A 24569-nucleotide genomic window follows, 5' to 3' on the forward strand; every position below is an offset into this window, starting at 1 on the left:
GTAAATCTGCCCTACCTGCAGAGAAGGTGAGCTGTATCTGCTCGTTGATGATTTCCATGGCGAGAAAGTCATGTTTCTCATTGAAGCGTCCGTTGTAGAGTAACAAACCGTTGGGCTCTTTGGTAGCAAATCTGAAAAACAAAACAAACAAAACAGACATTTTCATTTAACTACATTTGTCACTGCACAATATCATCAAGCTTTTTCTTTTAGCCTTATCCACCACATTAAAGGTTAAGGCTGGTGACAGTCTACATATCTTTTATCGTCAACGAATTCCATAAAAAGACCAAAATGAACACTTAATTTATCACAGTAACAATAGATATTCAGTGTAGTCAGATATAACTTATTCCTCTATGCCTCAATTGTTGTTGATGAACCAGGACACTGCAATTTATTTGAACTCCAACATCATAATCATTCAAGCAAAAGTGATTTAATCTGAGGTTGCTACATTTTTTTATAGTGTCCAGCTAATAACTGTGGCTTTAAAAAATATTTTAAACCTGTTTTTAAAAAAATAACGTCTTCAGAAACAAATGGCATTGAGGCTCTGTACTGAGAGGAGAAACACTGCTTGTTTTCTTTAATGGTTTTTGTTGAAATGATGAAAACTGTACGACCAACCTTGAAACATAAAGCTACCAAATGACATAAGTGCCGATGTGTGCTGCAAGAAAATGTGGGCCGTGCTCCACGTTAGCAGAGAAAAGAAGGAGGCCAGTGGTCTCTTCTGACCTATTTAAAAACATCAATACCATCCCTCACGTTCACGTTGCTTCCCTTTCATACAGGAGTGCCAAAGCAGCACAGTAACTTGCTATCATGGCGATTTAATAACGCGGGGGTTCGACAAAGATCAGTGAACAGATAATGAGGTTTAATCATGAACACAAGGCCGAGTCGGAGAGGGGGAAAGTCATATTTGCAGCACAGACACAACGAAGGAGTATGGAATCAGCACGCCGTGAATAGACATCACAGAGCCACGTTGACACACTGCAACGCCGAGACGGAAACTAGGGCAATGTCAAAGCAGCACGTGGGGGGAACGCATTACCGCGAGTAAAGAAGGAGCACACAAAAAGACAGTTCGGAGTCACGACAACGATAGATTGAAAATATAGTTTTCTCAGGAGAACGCAGACGGCTGCCAGTGTTGGAACCACAGCCATCAGTTTCAGATTTCTGTTTGCATCTCCGTGGGGAAACCGGATCGCCCCCGGGGCCGCCGTGTTGCGTGATCCACACATATTAATGCACATTATATATATTTGTGGCACACGTGGTTTCAAACTCTGGGACCAGATAGTCGACGGGGCCTCACTTTCACTCTGGGATCAAAGCACGTGTCATATGGAGCATATGGTTTGAAAATATCACGCTTTACCTGTCAGCTGTGGTCGTAAATCTGATCCTGTGAAAATGGGTCACTGGGAGGTGTGAAACAAAGAAAAATACCGGATGTATTCATTAACCATCCCACAGGGGACCCAACAGTGAGTCTCCTGTGCACATCTGCCAGCAGAGAGGCAAGTGTGGCTTACTTCCGGACATTTACTTCACTAACATGCAGCTTCATTTGTTCATTATTACTTTAAATCTCAGGTCAGGATCGATCTCAGACTCTGAAATACTGAAAAGCACAAAGTTAGCGTGACAGTGACTTCAGAGCTGCAGGCTCCACACTGTCTTCTTTAGAGGAAGTATGTCATTCATACATCCAAAAATCTATACATGCTCTTAAAAGACACAAGCAGCCGTCCGGCCCCCTCTTTCAGACTTCATGGTCTGAGGGCAAACTGTACATGTTGCTGTTTGTGCAGTATCCTTGAGCTGAAGAGGAGCCGGGGGCCACGGCACCGCTGACCCGCTTAGAACAGCACTAATCATGACCTCAGAGGAGAGAGGATGCCGATGCTCCAGCTGATAATAACAGCGGAGACGGAGCAGTCAGATGGCGTCTTTATATCCAGGAAAAAATACTGAACGCCATCTAGGATTATGATCTCCAGACTCTCGCTCTTCACTAGGCTTCCAGGCTTTTGACGGCTCGAAATTGCCCCCTAAGCCCTCTGAACTATGAGAGTAATCAACCGGAGCTAAATACTGACTCAACTTGCATCACTGCATGTCACATTAGGCACCCATCAGTAAAAATAACAACCAGTCTGGCCTTATGTAGGGAACTGTGTCACGCTATGCTAACGTGCTGCAATTCACAAGACGTGTGTAGTAGAGAGGAAAAAAATGTGCCCCTTATGGCTTTGAAATGTGAAATAAAGATACAAAAATCTAATTCTAATTAAATATAAGAATATATATATAAAATGCCTTAACAACGAATTCAAATAATATTTTGTCTTTAGGTGTCAGTGTCCATAGGTCAACTTTGATCCAAACTACAATATCTCAGCAACTATTTTAATGGATTCAGATATACAGATAAGTACAGCATGCAGAATGTATGCATGGCCCCCAGAGGATGAATTTAACTGACTTTTCCTCTTGCAGCACCATGAGATTGACATTTTTGTTTTTTAGTTAAAAGGTCTCGACAAATACTGTATTGCTTGCCATGATGTTCTTTTCTTTCTCTTCCCATAGTCCCACAATAAGTCTGTTTCCATCCTATTGTTTATATTCACACACATATATATATATATATATATATACATACTGTATATATCAGGTAGAAAAGTGGGTAAAATGTGACTAAGATAGAAAACGGTTCTGTCTCTACTGAGGAGACTGAAAAGATCCGACCTGTGTGGACCGATAAGGAGATAACATTCTTCACATTAACACAGAAAACAAATGAACATTTCCATCACATTTTCCAAATCCTTCTCTATTGTTGGAGGATTGTCTGGTGCTCTTGTGATTCTCTTCTTTAGCGACTTAATGGCAGAATGACATTAGCGTCGTCAGCTTTTTTTTTTTAATCTATCCATCCCACTCCTAATATTTGCATACCAATAATGGATAATTAGTTAACATTTAAATTTGACAATTTTCTGACAATAATTAATGCTACATTTGGGCGAAAACGTAACATTTGCTGCTGTGATTAATGTCTCAAAACCTATGGGATGTATCGCCATAAACATTCATGTTCCCTGTGGGTTGTACCAGATGAACCGTGACCTAGACCTCCCTTCAGTCTCAAAGAATATTAAAGATATCATGATGAGAAAGACTTGAATAAACACTCCTGTTTGTGAAATCTCAGCCTTAATCCTGGAGCTCAACAGTCCGAGCTGTGATAGGATGAGACCTTGAATTAGCAGTCACTCTGAGGGAACAAGATCCGCCTCCTGAGTCATTCATCATAACAGGAGCTCTTTCTGGGAGAACCCGATCAGTGCAGGCTCAGGTGACGGCGCTACTTGTTGACCTCACCTGCCTCGGGCGCTCAGTATCGGCCTCTTTTACACAGCAGCTACTTCACAGCTTCGGTAACTGGCCAGTGAAATGTAGACCACTTTCAAAACTGGTTTGAGCAGTTCTCCATCAAAAAAAAAAGGCCGTCATCTGAACCTTTCTACAAGAAGGGTCCGTAAAGCTCACAGGGGAGATATTATTTCAGCGGCAGCCATTGTGAGCTTGGACCCTGCCGAGCACATCTAAGGTGATGAGTATCACAATGAGTGAAGTCTAAAATGGCAGGACACCTTCCCTGTGATACCATTACACTTGTTGTGACAGATATCAAACAGAATGCTTTTATCGTTGATTATATTTCATCACGTGGATTCATGTGGATTGGAGGTCCCGCTGTCTCTGCCTGTGTTCAGTGTTCACAGCTCATCTGCCCCCCCCCACCCCCTCCACAAACCACCATCTAATGATCACCCACACAGATTAAAAGATTCAACTTCAGTTTCCCTATCTACCTCATAATGACTCATTTCTAACACAGTTATGGTTGAAAGAAAAAGTACTGTCACAATGATGTCTATGATTATGTTAAGAGGCACTGCCATTAGGTAAAGTAAAATCAGAAAATGAGACCTTGCTAAAATAAAAACTGCCTACTTTTAAAACTAGGTGTTTTTTTCTTTTTGTGCAGTGTAATAAAAAGAAAGAACCGCGGGCTCAGATCTTTGCTATTTTTACTAAATGCTAATTGTGGCATTAGGTAGCACCTCCAGCTCTCGGAGAAAGCGCCAAATGTAGCTTTTTCACATCTCGTCTTTATTCCTTCAGAATAAAGTCACAAAAATGAAATTTATTTTCAGTCTGATGTCGTTTTCCTTGGGTGAATCTCTTCCCGCCATATTAATTAAATAGTGTGATATGTTGGGAAATAAGCTTAATTTGTTTATTATAAGTTAACTGAGCAAATTGATAGCACTCTCATTGTCTTACTGTGTGTTATTATACAGACAAGCTCATGTCTGTATAATAAATATTCAACTAGAGTCAGCAGCCGGTAAGTTCAGCTTAGTATAAAGACTGCAAACGGGAAACAGCGAGCACAACTTTGTTTAAGGGGTAACAAAATGAGCGTACCAGCATCTGTAAAGCTCACTAATTACCGTGTTATATCTTGTTTACTTAATTTACACAAAAACACAAGTGTAAAAAAATACTGTTTAAGTAAAGCTAGTTGGCTCTAGCTACATAGTAGCGTAAGCTGTCTGAGTGCTCTCGAATTCTCAGCTAACTGTAAGAAAGCAAATACATGCATTTCCCCTTTTTTATGACTTTCTGACGCATTGCGTTTTGCAAAAGGCTCTTCTTCGCTCTGTTTTTTAATGGGGGTTTTCCCTATCTGAAGTCATGTAAGGGCCTCTAACACTCATTTGTGATTCTGGCTTCTTAAAAAGAAATTGCAAATAAAATCCTTCCTAAAGTATACCATATTTTAAAGGATAGAGGGTCTTAAAAAATAGGAGACGAAAATGAAAAAAAACAAAAAAACAAATATAATATAATAATAATATCCTATAAATATTTAGAGAGAAGGAACACAACACTAAAATCAAACCCGAAGTGGACTTTAAAAAGGACGTTAACGATAACATTGCAGTCCCAGGGTTGCCTACAGAAGGCTTCAGCTTGGTGAGGGAGACTTTGCTGAAATAGGCCAGCTGCTGACTCACAGCTCAAAGTGACCAGTGACACCGACTGTAATAAGATCAGACTCATTCTTGGCTGTAGGATTAACATTCTGTTGTTATGCAAGTCTCCTCTCCGAAAACACAACTCCTTCAGTTCACCTTCTGGCCAACTTTTACCTCACAGTACAGCACAGTACAGTACAGTACAGTATAGTACAGTACAGTACAGTGTAGTACAGTAAAGTACAGTACAGTACAGTATAGTACAGTACAGTACAGTGTAGTACAGTAAAGTACAGTACAGTATAGTACAGTAAAGTACAGCACAGTACAGTGCAGTACAGTATAGTACAGCACAGTACAGTACAGTACAGCATAGTACAGCAAAGTACAGTACAGTATAGTACAGTAAAGTACAGTATAGTACAGTACAGTACATCACAGTACAGTACAGCACAGTACAGTACAGCACAGTACAGTACCGTACAGTGCAGTACAGTATAGTACAGTACAGCATAGTACAGCACAATACAGTATAGTATAGTACATTATAGTACAGCACAGTACAGTATAGTACAGCACAGTACAGTATAGTACAGTACAGTACAGTACAGTACAGTATGTACACCTAATGTGCAGTGGCTGTGTATTTATAGGAACTAGAATCTGATAGCAAAGTGGCTCTACGGGAGGTGGCTGTTGTTCAGTGAGTCCATTATTGCTATTAAACACCATGGTTACATAAATGTGAGATGGGGAGAACACTTCAGTGGAGGGGATAGCTGGAGAGCATGCAGAAGTAAGATGTGGGGGTGGATGAAGAGTGAATCACAGATGACTGAAAGGCAATGGAGCTGCACATATGAGCCAGGTGAACTGCAGCATGTAGCGGGGAGGCGGAGGCGCTTACGTGAGAGAGAGGGTGAAGTGAAAGCGTTGGCGGAGGCCCTTGAAGGTCAGGAAGGAGTGCGGGGGGAAGTTGCGCGTGGTCATCTCGCAGTAGGGCTTCTCGTAGCCGCCCGGCGGACACTCGCACTTGAAGCCGCCGACCAGCAGGTTGACGCAGGAGCCGCCGTTCTTGCAGACTCCCAGAGCGCAGCGACCCGAGCGGGACGACAAGTCGCAGCGCTCCCCTGGACACAGAGAGGTGGCGGGAGAAGAGGAGAGAAATGAGGATTCATATTGTTTGTGACAGGCAGCATCACCTCGGGGACGGCAGACACTGTGCAACGCTCGCTTTCTGTCACCGCAGCTGTTTTTATATGTGCCGTCATGGAGGTGGAACAGTATCCACCTGAAATATATACAGCTGTCTTTCACACATGCAGGAGTGGATGAACAATAAATTATGATATTGTTCACTAAGTCACTAAGGGTGACTCCCCCATCCCCCATCCCACTCCCCTATCCGACTCCCCCATCCCACTCCCATCCTCCCTCTGAGGAGATGGTTGGGGGTGTTTATGCATTCAGACTCTGAAGCCGTCAAACGCAATTGTTGCCGTTGCTGTGAACTGTGGTTGCTCATGACGATTGCCTCTTAAATTCCTTCATTCCATCAGATAAAATGGAGAAAAACTGTAGTTTCACTGCACTAAGCCATTGATGAGTTGTTTGAATCACAAACAACATATTCATATCACGTTGATCCATAGAGATTAAGAACATTTGAAGACCATTTTCTGACACTTTATAGACTAAAAAATGAAGTGCTTAACAGAAAATAATCAATATATTAATGAATGGTGAAAACAAAGATCACATCGAGCTGAACTGCAGAATGAAGGACACGGACGACTATCGGTTGCACCAGGCCAACAAAGCAAACAGTGATCATTTGAAGGGGAAGATCAGTCGAGCCGGCGGGCGTGCACAGACAATGAGACTGTGTCACTATTGGGCCTCTGTCCTCCTCGGCCCTGCAGTCCGGCTCACATGTGCCGTTTGTCTGGATCCTCTGGATTAGGAGGCTGCAGCAGTTGCTCAGGCGAGACTGCATGCTCCCATGCGTGAGCTGGACTTTGTGTCACAGTCACTCAGTCAACAGTGTACTACTGTAACACACACACACACACACACACACACACACACAATCACACATCTTCATCCAACACCACTCACCACCACGTACTCTATATCCATTCAGTGAATGGAGAATCTGGATGCGATGTTCAAGTTGCTGATCATGATGATCTTTTGATTTTTGACCCACAGAGACAAAAGAAACAATCAAAGTCAGTTTCAAACAACACCAATTCTAAATGATTTTAAATTGTTCTTAATCTTTAGAAATAATAAATAAATGCTTTAAAGATTTGTAGAAACCAGGCTGAATTTGACTAAACGTCTGGGTTGCCAGGTTGTGTGCCCACTACAGTAAATGTAGATGTATTCATACAGCATCTTTCTAGTCTTCTGACCACCGGAACACTGTCGGTTACACTTCATGTACACATTCACCCATTCACCCACCCAGACACACACTCACACACTGACGGCATACAAGGGGCCACCTGCCCATCAGGCTTAACCAACACATTTATACACACACACACACACACACACACACACACACACACACACACACACACACACACACACACACACACACACACACACACACACACACACACACACACACACACACACACACACACACACACACGTTCAGGATCTTGCCCAGGGACACTTCAACTGGAAGAGCCAATTGAACCACTGATCTTCTGTCAGAGGACGACCCGCTAAGCCACAGCCTCCCCACAACCTGCCAACAGAGCTGGTTTTTCCTGCTTAGATCTTTAATTCATGAGGAAGAACTCCTCTGTGAACTCTTGACCCCCCGCCCCCCAGAGGAAAGCTGTAGAGCATCAAGGCAAAACTTTTCGTTAAAGATTTACTAAAATGTTAAACTGCAGCATGGATCTATTCGTAACCCTTTGAGACCTGCGGAATCGCCTGCAAAAAGTCTTCAAGGAGGCGGCAGCAGGCTTAGTCTTAGAGCCAGAGTGAGGATACCGGTATCATATGAAACGAGCCGACCTACTGAATCTACGGGTGCTATGTCATGCTAGCTTGTCGAGAAGGGCCTGAATAGCAACGATCCAAGGCTACCCTTTTGTAGAGTTCTCTCCTTGTCTTCTTACAGCATGGGAACCCTTCTGGTTTTAAATGAGAGGACCTGCCATAGGAGAACCTGAATTTAAAATACTGGGTGATTCTTAGCGTGTGTAATAATTGTTCCATATAAAACTATTCCATTCACTATTTGACTGATGACAAGAACAACTAGAGCTGAATTTGAAATCAATGTTCATGTTCTAGCTTTCAGATGATGTAACACCTCTGTGTGGCATACTGTTTCTCCCAAAGGCAATCAAAATCCTTCCAATCTCATATGCACCTTTGATCGGGGTTTCTTTGACTTTGACTTGTGCCCCGTGTCCCAAAAGGCCTTTTTATTTATGCTTCATAATGATAATTGATCGGTAAGATTCAACCTGAAGCCATCGTTGAGACCTTTATATGCATTCCCTACTCCCAAGCAATAGAATAGCTTGTGACATGTCAGGCTGTCGTGCCTCGCTGCCGTTCGCCTTCCAGAAGCAACGAAATAGAGTGTAATAGTCGCTCTGCGCTGTCAGCACATGACAACTTACTTCTTACTCATGACAAACAGCCGCTGCTGGCCAGCCGGCTGGAAAATAAAGCCTTTCTGTTACAGTGATGTCGGCCTTGTTATTAATTCAGTAACTTGCTGTAGGCAATAAATTACTTGGGTTTCTTTAAGCAGCCAGGTCGAACATTGCATCAGCAAACAACCTTATACAGTACAGTCACAACGACACTGTGCTTTACTCTGGAAAATACATATTTAACAGCATGTTTTGGTACAAATGTATACGGTTCAGCCTCAATGATACCTGACAAAATGCTTTTCAGAGCTCAGTTCATCCCTGTGGGACGTCTCCACAGCACAGCGGGGCGGGATTGGCTCACCGTCACACACCATCACACAATATCCTGATCAATAATTCAAACATGTCTCTCTATTTGCTTTCCTCTATAAGTCCATATCAGGCCCCGCACTCTGTGTTTGCTGCCAGCAGCAATCATCAAGGCAGCAAATCACAAAGGGATCCTGTTTTTATTACAGGAGGAGATACTTCAGCTCTGCAGGTTTTTTTAACCTAATACCTGATTGAATATGTAATGACGTTACAAAACTGTAAAGGCTGAAAGGCTGATAATTGTAATTAAACTGAAAATCAACGTGTGACTGGATAGTTTAAAAGACATATTCAAAGGTTATGCAAACACCACTTAGCAACCACCAGACTGTAAAACAGAATTAAAAGCTTTTGCATGAATCAAACCAAATGAAACAACAGAATATACACCTCCGCCTACGCAAATCATTCTTGTTTTTCTCAAACATGAAATGAAAAAAAAAACGGATGAAAATTGATCTGCTAAATGGGTTTTTAGAATTGTATCGCTCATCCAGTTCATCAGAAATTGATCCCAAACAGAGAGACATGAGAGAGAGAGAATAAACTAATCAGACAAAACGTGATAATGCCGGATAAGTATGTGGTATGAATATATATATATATATATATATATATATATATATATATCAGATATATTACAAGCAGCGTTCAGTTGTTCCATATTAAACGATTAAACCCGATATAATCCAAAGACTCGTGTGCTAACCGTGTTTCCTCAGAGACCAACAGGTGAGCCTGAGCTGCTAGGAAACAGACGAGTTGGATCCCTACAGACGCACCACAGACAACAAGCTCAGGGAAGCTGAGAGCAGATAATTCCTGTGATGACCAAGAGGTTGGTCTGAGGATATTCAAATAGTAGCCACTCAGGATTATACAGGCGAATGATGAGATAAGATGATCAATAACAGAAAAGATGACCTTGATCTATATCTGCGACCAAATCTTCTCGTCACATCGCAGCGCATCTAGAGCCCGAGGTTTTTATTTTTAAATGTTATGTGAATATCTACTTAAATAACCAAAATAATGACTGCAGCAGTTATGATTATGTTATGTTATTAAGTTGTTAACAGCTTCCCATCAGAAGCCAGATGCAGTAAGGTTGCCACTCGGGGCAGCTAGTGTTGGTCTGATCCACCCGTCGCTCCTCCACAGTCCAAATATGGTAATGTTTGCTCACTAGTTGCAAAAATCCAAGATGGCCAAATGCCGAGTTCAGGGCTTTACAACCGTAGTCCGCAAACCAATGGATCCATATTAACACTCAGTTCCATGACATCTAATTTATGTCATCATCATGTCGCTGCTTCATCACTTACATAAAATGCATCCCAATGACTTCCATGCAGCTCGGTACACATATTTTAAATTTGAGACAAAGAGAGCATGGCGCTGGTCTGGTAATGTGTCTGACAGTGTTTTTCTATTCATCTCACTAATTATAGAAGCTTTCAGTGCTTGGCATGTGTCCCTTTTAAATACTGGTGTGAGGTGATGTGTGAACATTCACCAGTTTTTGCTCCAAAAAGCATGTCTGCACATTAAAACGCCACAAATGGATTCTTGATTATTCAATGAATTACCAGAGAAAAAAAGGAAAAGAGACTCTCACATCACAGGTCAGCAGTTCACTGATGAATAATCGTCAGGAACACATGCAGGACGGTACGACTCCCTAATCTCCATCCAGGTGAAGTTGTGTGTTTGACAGTGAGAGAAACACGAGAAGTTCAGGAGAATAACGTCTTGTTGTTCAGCAGCTACAGAACGGCTCAGCCAAATCGTCCTCTATGTCCTTTTGAAGAACAGCGAAGATGATGGCTGTTAGATTTTTTTCTCCCTGCTACCATCTGCCAACGCCTACGGTCCAACAGTCACACACACACACACACACACACACACACACACACACACACACACACACACACACACACACACACACACACACACACACACACACACACACACACACACACACCATTGACACAAACATTCCACAGATTGTCCATCCAACATTCTTACACACATTATTGCAGCTTTTCAGCACATAACTCCCCAACTGAATCACGCAGAGTGATCACACACACACACACACACACACACACACACACACACACACACACACACACACACACACACACACACACACACACACACACACACCTCCCAGGCCCCACCACGTTGAACTCAACGCTAACTGAAGCAGAGCAGTGGGAGTTGTAGATCACAGAGGAAAGTACATCAAATAAAAACCCGAAGCCTTGTCTGATCAGACAGCCTGACGGTGTGATGCAAACATCTTAAATCATCAGCTACTTCACCACATTCGCTGACACAACTCCATGAGTCCTGCGCACTGGATCTAACAGCACCTGGATCCAACCCCCCCGATGGAGATTAATGTGGTTGATGGTGGTCCCTGCTACCGGACGAATACCCGCCCGCGTCGCCCACTCACACGCTACGTCTCTGCAGGTTCACTTTAAAAGCACCTGCAGTTCAGCTCCGACACCCACAGCCGTGTATAAGAATACCTAAGTGCCACTCAACCTGGACTCTGAGTGACTGAGCCCACACAGTCAAACACCCGGCACTACTTCAGGCTTCATAAATAAGGGGAAAAACCTTTTAATGTTGACAAGGAAGAATGGAGGCGATGCCATTACAGAGAACACAAAGACAACGGCATGAATATATCAGCACTTTCTGCTTCCGCAAATACGACCTGTAGTTTTAGTTAAGGTAATCATTTCTATAAAAAGAGAAAGTGAGGTTCTGCTTGATCGGATGAAGTCAGAGTGCACAGCACATGCTATGTGTCATGTATCATGTATGTATAAAACCATATTTAGAGAATAAATATGCATTTTATTCAACTATACACCATAATTCTATCACTTTATTTCAAATTTTCAAAAGTTTGTGGGATGGATGTACTCAGATATTTTACTTAAGTTAAGTATCATATTACAACATTGTATAAATACTCACAATTTTACTTGATTAGGACAAAAACACTAACAGAAAAAATGTAAATAATGTATAAAAAAGTAAAAGTAACATCTCCCATTTCAGAAAATTAAAGGATTTAATTAGAATCATGCAATAAAGTGTGTAGGTACTTCATTTTAATTAGGTCTGTGTTATATATAATGTATATAACATATACAATTTAATATACAATGCATATAACACGGGTCCGTGCAGTGCTTGACTCAAAGCGCCTTGCGTTACTAAACATCACTGCATTTAATAAAGCAACTAGCTTCAAAGACAAGCTGCAACTTTAAAATCCCATTAAAAAGTCAGGGTTTGACCCACTTAACCTCTCAACAAAAACACAGGGCAACTACCCAAATATGCATACTGTATAAATCAGCATATTTTAACTTGCTTCCTCTTTAAACTCTTTTTCAACTTCCCCCTTTACCCCTTAACTAAAAAACGTGTGAGCAGACACTCTTAACCCTTTGAGGATGTGAATAATTTTTGGAGCAGAGACTGAATAACAAGTTCTGCCACCAACACTGCTAAACGATTTCTTCTGTATGGCTGAAAATGGAAGCCTCTGTTCATACCGTGCACTTTGTGATATATTTAATATCAGGTATTTTTACAGCCAGGTGACTCCATTAGTAGCCATCAATAATGAATACTTCCCTTCCCTTATTCCACTCAGCGATCCTCGTCTGGACAGAAACGCTGCTGTTGTTTTCTAAGTAAAGACTTCTCTGATAGTCCCGAGTCACCAAGTAGACATCAGCGAGGAAACGGAGGTTTGTTATATCATCTTTCTTTGAAACGCAGTCCACTCCTACAGCTCAGGTGGAACTGCTGAGTGTAGGTGTGAATACTGTGTTACAGGTTATTCAATGGCAGCTTCAACAGAAATGGAGTTTCACCACAAATAGAACAAAATGAAGCCAAACGAGGCCTCATTCAGAACTTTAACACTTTAACTTGATCTGGCAAATAATCCAGAGAAAGAATAAATAAACCAGCGTTCAGCTTCTTTAAAGGCACTCCACATCTAAAATGTACAGAAATGCATAGCAATAGTTTATAGTTAATAGTTCAATAGTTTCCGCTGGGGCCGACTTCAACAGGGATATTCAGATCAATAACTCATCACTCAACCTTTGTCTGCAGAGCTTCGGTCTATGTTTAAAAAGGCCGAGGTTCAATAAAGAGCTGAAGAGGGGAGTGAATGGGACAGATGCAGACTTTAATGTCCCCATGGGATCTTTGTGGAGGAGAACAAATTAACATTTTGAAGGCTACATGTGGACACAGCTTGGCAGGAATTGTGCCCTTTCACCTTCTAGTGGTGACACGTTAGAAGACAGGGTATCTATTCAGCGGGAATCACATGAGACAGCTGAACCCGCTGTCGGATCGTCTAATCAAAGCTGAGCAACTGCAGGCTCTGATTTCCTGCACATACTAAAACATGCGGCTAAAACACAAGAAAACAACAGAGAATGAATGAATGAATGAATGAATGAATGTTGTGTTAATATGCTAATATTAGCATCTTCAGCTTACTAAATTAACAGCTTGCTCAGGAAAAACTTGTCACCAAAAATAATGTTACATTTGCATAACTCCACAAACTGGCTCCACAGTGCAGCTTCTACGTAAACCAGCACGTGTCAGGATTCTTTATTTAAGACCTTTTTATCAGTCAGCCGGAGACAAACTTTTCAGACAACCCACAAGGTTGGATTTAATTTGCCAGCGAGCCGGTAACATCTGTTAGTTACAGCTGTCATGTTTTTGCCAGCAGACTCAACATTTTCCTTGAAATGAGGCGCCTGCTTTTGTCTCCCTCTGTGTGAAATCAGAGATACATTCTTCAAATGCAGTTTACAGTAATAACAGTGTTTTGTGCAGCGTGTGAATGGAAAGCCTGGCTGGTGTAGCAACAGTAAGGAAGGTCGAGTCGTTAATGAAGCCAAAGAGATGAGACTGACTGTAATAATAGAGTGTTTCATCAGTAATTATGTGATGTTAAATGTGGGCTCTCACCTGTGTAGTCCTCAAAACACTCGCAGGTGTAACCTCCCTCCCGGCTGCGACACACACCGTGAACCCCGCAGGGTTTGGAGTAGCAGAGGTCGACCTCCGTCTCGCAGTAGTCTCCTGTGAAGCCGGCGGGACAGCGACAGCGCAGCCCGGCTATGGGATGGATGGGCCTGAAGAGGATGGTGTCCGACGCCACAAACGGCGCCAGGCTGTCAAACTTCAGCACCGACACGCACTTCATGTAGTTCTCACAAGGCTCCCGGAGGCAGATGTTGTCGTCGAAGGGAAGGACTTCCTGCGAGGAGATCTGGGCGAGGAGGCTGCGGTTCAAGTACAGCCTCTCCTGCAGTTCCTCCGAGCCGAAAAACTCTGCTCCGCCTCCACTTTCGGCCCCTCTCCCGGGCCGGTCGCCTCCGTGGCCGAGGCCCCCGGGCCGCTGGTGCCCCTCGCCCAACGTGGGCACGGCCACAGACAGGCTGACGTTGAGGATGCGAGCGCTGACGTCCGTGTCGTCTTGGATGTTGAAGATGACGACGTCTTCGGGGGCGGCGGACAGGACGCGGGCCACGCCGTCCAGGAACTGGGCGAGCAGCAGGGAGAGGAAGTGCTCCTGAGAGGTGTTGGCCAGCCTCAACGTGATGCTGTTGGACAGCATTTCATCTGTGATGATGGTGACCTGGAGGATACACTGGGCCGACGCTGAGTGGACACCATCTGAAAAAGAGGAGTGATTCACGTCAGACGAATGGATATTTATATTCTGCAGCAGTTCTTAGCTAGTGGCCCAAAGTCTTCAGTTATAAAAGTATGAGTATGATGGCGAGCTCATGTTTTATGCATTTGATGATATTTCCCTCTGGGAAATTCTGACCAGGAGGGAAACAACTGGCTAAACTGAGTTCACAAACATATGACAGGAAGACTTTCAACCATGTCACATGTTCTTCATCAGTTGTCATGGAGACAGATCTTTTAACATTAGAGCTTAGTCACGATTCCATTCACAGCACTTCTTTGGGATGTTTGCTGGAAACAAATCATCAATAAAACTCAACCTGTTGAAGAAGACTGTGTGATAGGGTTGAAAGCCCCTGAATGGCCAGCGAGTTTACAGTAAATTGGGATAACTAATTTTAAATTATATACTATAGCTCTGAAACAAAACCCATGAAAAGCAATCAATATGTTAGTCCGTCTCTAAATACTTTCTAACATCTTAAAAAAAAAATATATATATATATATTCTTCAATTTAAAAAACAGGAGTTCTTTTTTTGTGTTTTTATGTATTTGTTAGGGAATATACTTCAGACAGGGATTAATACACATTTGTGCTGTATAGCAGCAGGAGGGTCCTTGTGGGACCTTCTCAAAATAAACTACAGCGTCCATGTTCCCTATAATTAACAGCGATTGCAGCATCAACACACAGATCAGTCGCTCCAACAGTGAATGCAGACTCGATGCAGGTGCGGGTATGGTTTTATGTCCAAGCTGCTCCTGTATCAGTGGTTCAGGTATTTGCAATAGACCCGCATGTGGAAACAGAACACGGCTGCTACCCAAAAATCTAGTAACAAAGGACTTAACAGAAAATTTGCCACAAATCAACACTTTCATGAATAATATCAACACTTTCTAAAAATTCTTTACTTAGACAAGTTTTCGTTCTCATGTGCCAAAACAGATAACAGACCATGCCAAGACTGAATGCATGTTTTCTTTCAAAAAAGTCCAAGTTTCTAATCAGCAATTTCACGCCTGTATTCACAACCCCCTCCGCCTTTGCTCCGTCCGGAAGCAGAGATGCTACTTCATTATACATGCCACGCTGGAAGCCTTAAGTCTCAAATTCACCGGTTACAGCATTTCTCAGCTCAGCAGATCTCGTCTTTTATCTTGTTGTTTGGATCTTGTTAATGGTTCATCTTCTATACATTCGATCCTTCGGGTTTGACTGAAGACATGCAGTGTTTTGTCTGCTATTATACAGTAGCTCTCGACCGGACAATACATTAGTTCCCGTGTTAGGCCTTCATCCACAGAGTTGGCCTCATCATGAAAATGTGGTGAATCAAACATAGCTTGTTCTATTTCATTGTGTTGCCTTGCATAGTAAACAAATGTAAGCCTATAGTCCCCGACACACATCACCTATTTTGAGATTATTTTCTTGCTTGTTTCTCTGCTGTTACTACATTTACAATGAAAAAGAAACATCCTGGTCGGCTGGAAGTCACTGACGGCGGTGCTCAGATCCCTGCTCACTGAGGAGTAAAATTATAATGAAAACAGGCTCGATCCTAAAACATCCCATCACAAAGAACACAAAGGGACGCGCTGCATGATGATAACAAGCTCAGCGTCTACGGATCCGAGTTGATTTACAGCTCCGAGGTTGCTCTACATCTAGAAGACAAAGAACGTCTGCAACAAATGTAAAAACCGAGATCACTGAGCCATAGATATAATAAACATCTCTGCCCGGTGACAAGAAGTCATCTCATAAAAAAAAAGTCTGTCTCCCATGACCTAAAATCATATCCGTGTGTTTCAAACAGTTGAATTTCCTTTAGAGAAAAACAGATTCTCGGCATGGTTTGATATGTTACTGGTCATACCAGACCAAGTAAGGCTGTAGTAATAAAACCCCATGGTATACATTATTTGTTTTTTTTCAAGTGCATATTGATTTAACTTTTTATTTGTAAGTGAAGAATTGCGTAACTTCGCCTCTCGAAAGTTCTGAAAGTGTTTCACTAAAAGGTCACAGAGAGAGCGCTATCATTTTCTCACCTCTGGCCTGCAGTTTTTTTTGTAGCCTCAAGAGCAAACACAAAGCAGGCTTAATCAAAAGTGTCACAAAAATAAGCCTCTCCCTCCAAAATCATCAATGGGACGCTTTGTTTGGGGCATCTGGATGCCGGCCAGAGAGCAGAACCTGCAAGCAGGACTCACACAAACAAACAGCACTGCCCAAAGTTACCAGATCCCTGTTTTGGCACCGGGCGAGTTTAAACACATAGTGCCAAAGGAGGGAGGGGGGGAGAGAGGGAGGGGGTGGGGGGGAGGTCATAGAGGAAAAGAGACAGAAGCATGTTTGACACGGCTTTAATCCCCCTGTTTTCAGTCAAGCGCTTCCAGCCCCGTAATAATACAGAGCCTTAGTGGAGGAAGTGGGGGGGGGAATCAAAGTACAGAGATGAGCAGGGTCGCACTTTACTGTAAACACACACACACACACACACACACACACACACACACACACACACACCTGTGTACACAAGAAAAGATTTGCATGTAAGAGGGAAGAACATAAGAGGAAGCCATGACAAAGGCTGAGCAGCTCGTACTTCAGGCTCAACACTTTCAAGAAGAGGAGAAATGTAACTGATGATCGTTTTCATTATCAGTTCATCTGCGGATTATTCTTTCAAGACATTGATTCATCTTTTAAACCAGTGGTTTCCAACCTAAAGCAGGTCAAAACCCCTCCATGGGGTCACAAGGTGACAACAGTATGAGAAAGAGACAAAAACAGTTTCACAAAATGTTTTCCCCATTCCTACTCCTCTTCCTGTCCATCACATCTTCCCAGACCCCAAGGGGATGTCTGTAGCTCATCTAAAACTCAAAGATATTCAATTCCTTCATTTTTAAAATGAGGGGGAGGCTGGAAGCAGTAAATGTTTGGCGTTTTGTTAATTATTAATAATTTGATTTATTATTAACGATGAACCGAGGCCTTGATTAATTAGGCACTACTAACAACTCCATGTGTTTGAAGAACAACACATTGTAAATGTTTTAATTAACTGATTTTAGGGCAGCAAACAACAATTCATTTCATTATGGATGAACAAGCTTAATATTTTCTCAGTCAATTAATAAAAAAAAAAGCAAATAACAACATTTGAGAATCTGGAACCAGAGAATTTTATACAGTTACAATCGTTGTGTGAAAACTGGAGTTATATTTACTATGTTTCCAGGTGTGAGATGGAAGAGTGTTTCAACTGCATGGGAGAGAAATATATAACTGAATGTTGCAGTAACACAGGGGTGCTGTTCCTCTAATGTTTAACTGACTGGAGACACTAAAATCCTTTCTAACCTGAAGAAACAAACCAACAACAATCTAATCCCTCTAGTTCTTTCCTCTTCCCTTCATCTCATATGATACTGTGTAGCAACAGTAGCCAGCGCTCAGTGAACAGAGGCTCTTATAGGTTAGGCCACTATAAGGACATTGCCTTAATTATGCCCTCTGCCAATGTGCATTCTTGGTCGGGAGCTCGGGCATCGCTCCAGACGTAGACGCAGCGCTGGGAAACTGAGCGCGAGGAGAATCTCCCCTGAAAGGAACCAGACCATCCTTCAAAGAGGTCATTCTCCACGGCAGGATCCTGCGCTCAGGAACGGAGGGTTAAGTGGAGCATTGTGGGCCAAAAAATAGAAGGAATACGGAGATGCTTAGATGGTGACAAGACAAGGTGCCAGCTCTGAAGTGTGACACTACCCTCAGCCCAGAGCCCGACCCCCTCTGGGCCTCTGGGTGCCAGGAATGCTCTCAACTAGGAAGTGGCGCCAGGGAAAAGATTAAACACACACTGTGGCTGCAGGACTGCCAAGACTGTGTACAGCATTGTGTGTGTGTTTGTGTGTGGTTGAGTAGTGACGATCCCTATGTCAATAGAGAAGAGAGTGTATGTCGAAGCAGCGGAGGTTGAGTCACAGAAGTTGAGGAAAACAGCCTTAAAATCTGTATTAAACCTTGCATAACTGTTGTGGCATCATTCAAAAAGTGAGTTTTGTGCTTTCAAATCAGAATATTCATAGAAATGTTCAAAAATGCATCATGAAATACACAAATACAAAGCTGTTTTTGAGGTTGTGGGTCGTCTGATGTTCCCCTTTTTGAAATATTTTAGCATACAAACTCTCAAGGTCGTTGCTCATTTTCCTCATATCAAATCAGGCAGAGCCAAGAAATCCTACAAGACATCTCTGAAAACAAACAAGCCGAGTCATTATGATTTAAAGAGAAGAGTCGTGAGCCGTGTCCGACTGAAGTCTCCACACAGAGAACATAAATGATCAGCCGGGAGGTTGAGGAGAGGAGGTAGAAGGTTTTTATCTCTGCAATATTAATCAGGTTCACTTTCAGCCGTCAAGAGAATTACAAACGACAAAGACTCCACTGACACAATGTTACACAAACACAGTGAGCCTTTAGGTGGCTGCTGCTATAAAGACAGATTTAGTAACGTATAGGTATATTGATTTCTGCTAAAAGTGCACTAGATAACTCAGTAGCTGTGACAATGAGCCGCTGAGAGAGACAGACAGAGAGAGAGAACAAATTGGGGAGACTGGCCTAATTAGACCACAAAGTTACCATCAAATCTCCCAGTTGAATCCCAGAAAATGTCAACAAAGTCATGGCGGATAAAGACCAGTGGGACTGTGTGACCAAATTACTGAGGAAAGAGACATCAGGCCCGGCAGCACAACCCTCTCCTGCAGAGCTTCGCCTGTGACCATTCACCATCATGCTTTTCTCTCTCCATGTAATATTATTTCTGCTTTCTCGTCCGCGTATCGAAGAGAAAAATCAAAGACGGGAAAGAGACAGCGGGGACACAGAGCTTCACATGCTGCAAGTCTGAGTGGAAAAACCAAAAAGGACACAGTGTCACCTTCAGAGGATGGTAGTGGGCAGATACGTCTGCAGACAATCAAATAGGGATTTCTGCTGCCAGCCTCACAGAGAGCCAAACTGGTGGAGCATTAAAGTCGTCTCCATCGAGTAAAACCAGAAAGCTGCAAATGAACGAGAAAGTGGGCAAAAACAGGAGAATTCAAGTCGGTGACACCCAGTAAACCTGGATGCTCCGCCTCTTGATGTGCAGGTCAAACACTGAGCCAATGAAAACACCTTCTCGTTATTGTGGGGAGGGGAAACGCATTACAGACACTATAAAAATCCCATTTATCATCATGACAGTGGAGAGATGATAAATAATCGCACTCGAGCAGCTCTCTCAAGCAGCCATTCATCACGCGTCTAACGGCGCCACGTACAGAACGCCACAGTCGCACACTGTCGGAGTGTGTCGTGATGATGATGGGGGGGGTAAGAAGGTAATGAGGTTGAGCAGAGTCTGTCTTAGTTGATCAGCATCGGTGCACTACAGTATGTGCAGCACGCACGACTGCTCACTACATCAAAGGGAGCCGGGCCGGGGTCCCGTTTCCAAGATCAATAGGAAGATCATACATTAAAAATCACTTTGGAGGAAAAGGGCCTGTGGATGTCCGCTCTGCAAACCTACAGGCTTCTGATGAGTTTATGAGTCGGACAAATTAGCATGCGGAGTGTTACTTCCTGATTGGATGTTTGTTTGAGGACGGATCAGTGAGATCTGGGCTCACATTTAAAACACATTTATCAGGCAACATACTCGTACTTACAGCGGAGTGTAACGGTAACCTTCAAGAGCAGCTCTCAAGTGATCACAGAAGTGATCACATGTGTGCTCAGAGCCAATCAGAGAAAGCTATTTATCCTATATCTGCCTTATTGTTCCTTCTTTCTGCTTTAAAATATTCTTTACAGTTTACCCAGTGGTATCTCATTGTGTGAAATCCTCGAGTGAAAGTATTATAAAATAATAATGTAATGCAGAGTGAGACACTTTGAGAGTTGAAGGGATGGAGAAAGGAGAAAGATTTTCTCAATATTTCTCTGGATATCTGGATAAAGGCTCTCTAGCACGGGTATATAAAGAGAACTGGATACAGCACATGAATTTAAAATAGCTCAAACTTTATCTACACTACTGTCTGGTTTCGAGGACTAATAATATCAGACTTTGCATACATACAGAAATATGGAGGAAAATGGCTGAAGTGGAGATGAAATAAAACTAAATTGGAGCTGGGAGGAAAACCTGCTGCTGGTTGACAGGGTACATAAAATAAAAAAACATAATAAGGAACCATTAGTACCACAGTTCACAATTGCAAAAACATGTACGTACTAAACTTTATTTTTGTTGTTTGAACATTGGGAGAATGCAAATGTTGAAATTAAATGCAGATAATTAGCTAAAACTACCTTCTTCTGAAATACAGTATAACCTGAGCCTGGAAGAACAGCTGTCTCTGCCCTCTGCAGTCGTTATTAACGGTAAGAGCTGCTGTTAACAAGCTTTTAGAGTCATAAACTACTGTCAATAAAGACCACCGAGTCCACACAAGGTCACAGAGAGACAACACATCCACACCTAACAAAGCACACCGCCGTGAGAGGACCGGCCCTGTGGGACCAACAACAGGACACCGTTTCATCTCGGGATGATTCAATACTCTGGTCTTGGAGAATCACACACATTAGTTACTGGTCCTGATCCTGTATGTGAGAGCCTGACTAATAAATCACACTTTACTTCTTTCTGAAGCATTTTGCCTTCCAGTCAGAGATCAGCAGCTTGGTTGTGTCATCATCGTGACATGTTTATGGCCACTTTGAGATTAAACCTTCCCGGTGCTTGGACGCATCAACACGAGGCCCAATGAAGTGACCTGAATAAATACTATACAAACGAACCCGGGGGTTAATATTTGAATGTATGAAATACAAACTATTCCATGGAGGGTCATTGAAGAAAATTCCAAAATACGATAACAAACAAATGACCAGAGTCATTTTTTTCATGATTTTTTCCCACCTGATTATGGACATACATGAACAGAAAGCACCCAGCAGGACAACAGGCTTAGTCCTCGTCTTCATACCAGTCAGCCAGCTGAGGTTTAATTAACACTCCCGCAAAGAAGAAAGAAAAAAAAAAGGAGACACTGATGAGGGCTGATGTGGGTTAAAGAGCGAGGGAGTGGAGGTTTAGCATCATGTTGGAGCTCCGTGGTTCAGCTCTCTCACCGTGTCTCCTATCTGTTAGATCAAGCTTATCAAATGCCTTCTTCATTACAGCCAAGTGCACTGTGTTTGGTCTCAATTTAATTTAAAGGCTGTAATCTCAAGTCCTGGTGATCAAAAGGGAAGCAGTAAAATGTGTGTGTGTGGGGGGGGGGGGCTTGAATTAAGCAGTGCTGAAAGGTGAAACACACTCAACCGCTGCCTGAATGGAGAGGATGGCTGGTTGGGGGGATGGAGGCTATAAGCACTGCAAAGGGAGGGACAGGTTTTTCATCTCATTAACCCCAACCCCCCCCTCCCAACCCTCTCCCGTCTTCCTGACCCCCCACTAGACAAGCAACGGCCGAAGCTGACACCCCACCACCACCACGCTCTGCAGAAAACACTCGACGACTCCCAGCGGGCCTCAATCAGCAAAACACATCGCCATCACGATCAAGACCGAGGCTCAAAGACACTAGCCCTCATCCACACCTACAACATTTTCAGACAATATTTAGAAGAACAATGTAATGGTCAGGGTCATAGTCATCACACTTTATTAGATGTTTTTATCTATATGCCCCCAAGTTCAAAATGAGTCATCAAAAGTCAGATCATGTTAACAAGAATTTAAGTGATTTTTGTTGTGTATGTTTATGTATATGGACATAGGATTTAAACTTTTTTTTTTAAAAATACACAAAAATACAAAGTATCTACTATCGTCCAATTTAATGTTAACACTAAATTGCTAAATTGTTTTGGAGGCCAAGGAAGTTGAGAGATCCATCGCCTGGAGGGTAAAACATGCCATGAAGGGCTGAGACATTTAAACTCTACCAAAGACATTCTTGAACACACTCTGCTTGGGGAAACATTTCAGAGCACAATGACCGTAGACCGAGGCGGATTCGAGACAAAAGCTCCTCACCTCCACCAGGGCGAGAACCGTGTCGGTGGTTTTAAAAACGTAGCGACGCAATATCAAACGCATCTGAACACCGACAGCTTGCGTACAACAGAACCCTCCAGGGAGGGAATGGACAGCATGCTTGAACTCCCACGCAGCAGATCTGCTGTTATCAGTAGGCGATCATTTGTACGTTGATGTTACATCAATGTACAAATTACACTGAGCATCATAACGTGTGCTTCCACTGTATGAGTATGTTTGTTTCACAGCACGAGAATAAATGGGTTAAATAAATATTCATACATCTCTGACCTTGTTTTGAGAAATAATTATCTATAAAATCCAACAATGCTTGTAACTGAATGTTTTTATCTAATTCTGTGGAGCAATTAAGCTTAAGTAAAAAGCTATAATGATAAGCACAACACAGCAGTGATTCTTTACAGTGCCTGTGAAGGCAATAATGAAGACTGCTGCTGTAGCTCAATGTCAACCCAAGGATGTCAACCCAGAGAGCAGAGCCACAATCCCTCTCCTGATTCCTCCATTCAGGGTGAAAGCTGACTACGTCTGACAGAGAGGCCCTTCGTGGCCCGCCGCATCATCCCCATGATGACATTTCTCTGCTGCGTTGGAACGCCACAAGAGTATTTCCCTCAGATTCTTCCTCTGTGGCGAAGCAGCTTTGGAGCCACAGAACTCCTCCAATCAGAACATTTGCATATCAAAGGAAAACTGCTGTCAGCGCAATAGTAAAGAGACATTAGCATTCAGCGACGTGACCAAGCACAAGGCCGCTATTCAAACATACCAGTAGTCATTTGATAGATATTGGATACTTAGCAACCGGCAGCACAACAGTGACATTTCCATTTATTTAAGAAGCTTTAAATCGGAGCAGACAGCAACTCAAAGTCAAATTCCATGTTTGATACCAGTGCTAAAAAACACCCACATCAAGGGCTATTACTCAGTTTAATGTCACTGGTAAAAAATATTTTAGAAAGGCAACAAATCATGTGGCAAAGTAAAAAAAATAAAATAAATAAGGCTCGAGCTGCATCCGAGTGAGCAGTTTAAACAGTCACTCTCGTTAATTGAGTGCCACCAAACAGTGGAAGCACAATCACAGAACTGTAGCAGCTGTTTCACAGCCCGACGCCTTCCTGTCAGTATCACTATAAGTGAGACGGTGATGAAACATCTCCAACTCCTGCACGCTATGGTTCACCACCTCCACCAGTCAGACCTCTTACTCTCCCGTCTCAGCCCCATGATGACAGTTTGGACCGCAGAGTTGAAGCATATGAAACCAAGTCACTGTGAAATCTCGGTCTGCTTCTACTAAACGAGCCCACTGGAGCGGAGAGGTAACAGCCTGTTACAGACACATAAGCTGTCACCTTCACAGTGTGAGAAAGATGGACGTGTAGTGATTTCTCTACTCCAGTAGAGGTCTGGAATGATGTCGCACTACCATCTATTGTTATAGACCAGTGGTTCCCAAACCATCCAGCCATGTGAGATGAACCCAAGGACCCTTAAACAACACCCAACTTCACGTTCCACTTCTCTTTCCTCAAACTCATTTTAAAAGACTACTTCGCCCCCAAAATGATCATTTGT

General features: G+C 42.8%; 1 protein-coding gene across 2 annotated transcripts in view; it reads right to left on the reverse strand.

Annotated features, from left to right (window-relative positions):
- celsr2 (cadherin, EGF LAG seven-pass G-type receptor 2) overlaps positions 1–24569 on the reverse strand; it is a 55541-nt gene that overhangs the window by 21400 nt on the left and 9572 nt on the right. For both annotated transcript variants that reach the window (XM_084024180.1, XM_084024179.1), the window contains exons 2-4: positions 14111–14821; positions 5980–6202; positions 16–131 (exon numbers count right to left, since the gene is read on the reverse strand). In XM_084024180.1, the coding sequence (XP_083880306.1) occupies positions 16–131; positions 5980–6202; positions 14111–14821 (1050 nt within the window). The remainder of the gene's footprint in view (positions 1–15; positions 132–5979; positions 6203–14110; positions 14822–24569) is intronic.

This window comes from Eutrigla gurnardus, assembly GCF_963514095.1.
Source record: "Eutrigla gurnardus genome assembly, chromosome: 2".
NCBI classification, from domain to species: domain Eukaryota; kingdom Metazoa; phylum Chordata; class Actinopteri; order Perciformes; family Triglidae; genus Eutrigla; species Eutrigla gurnardus.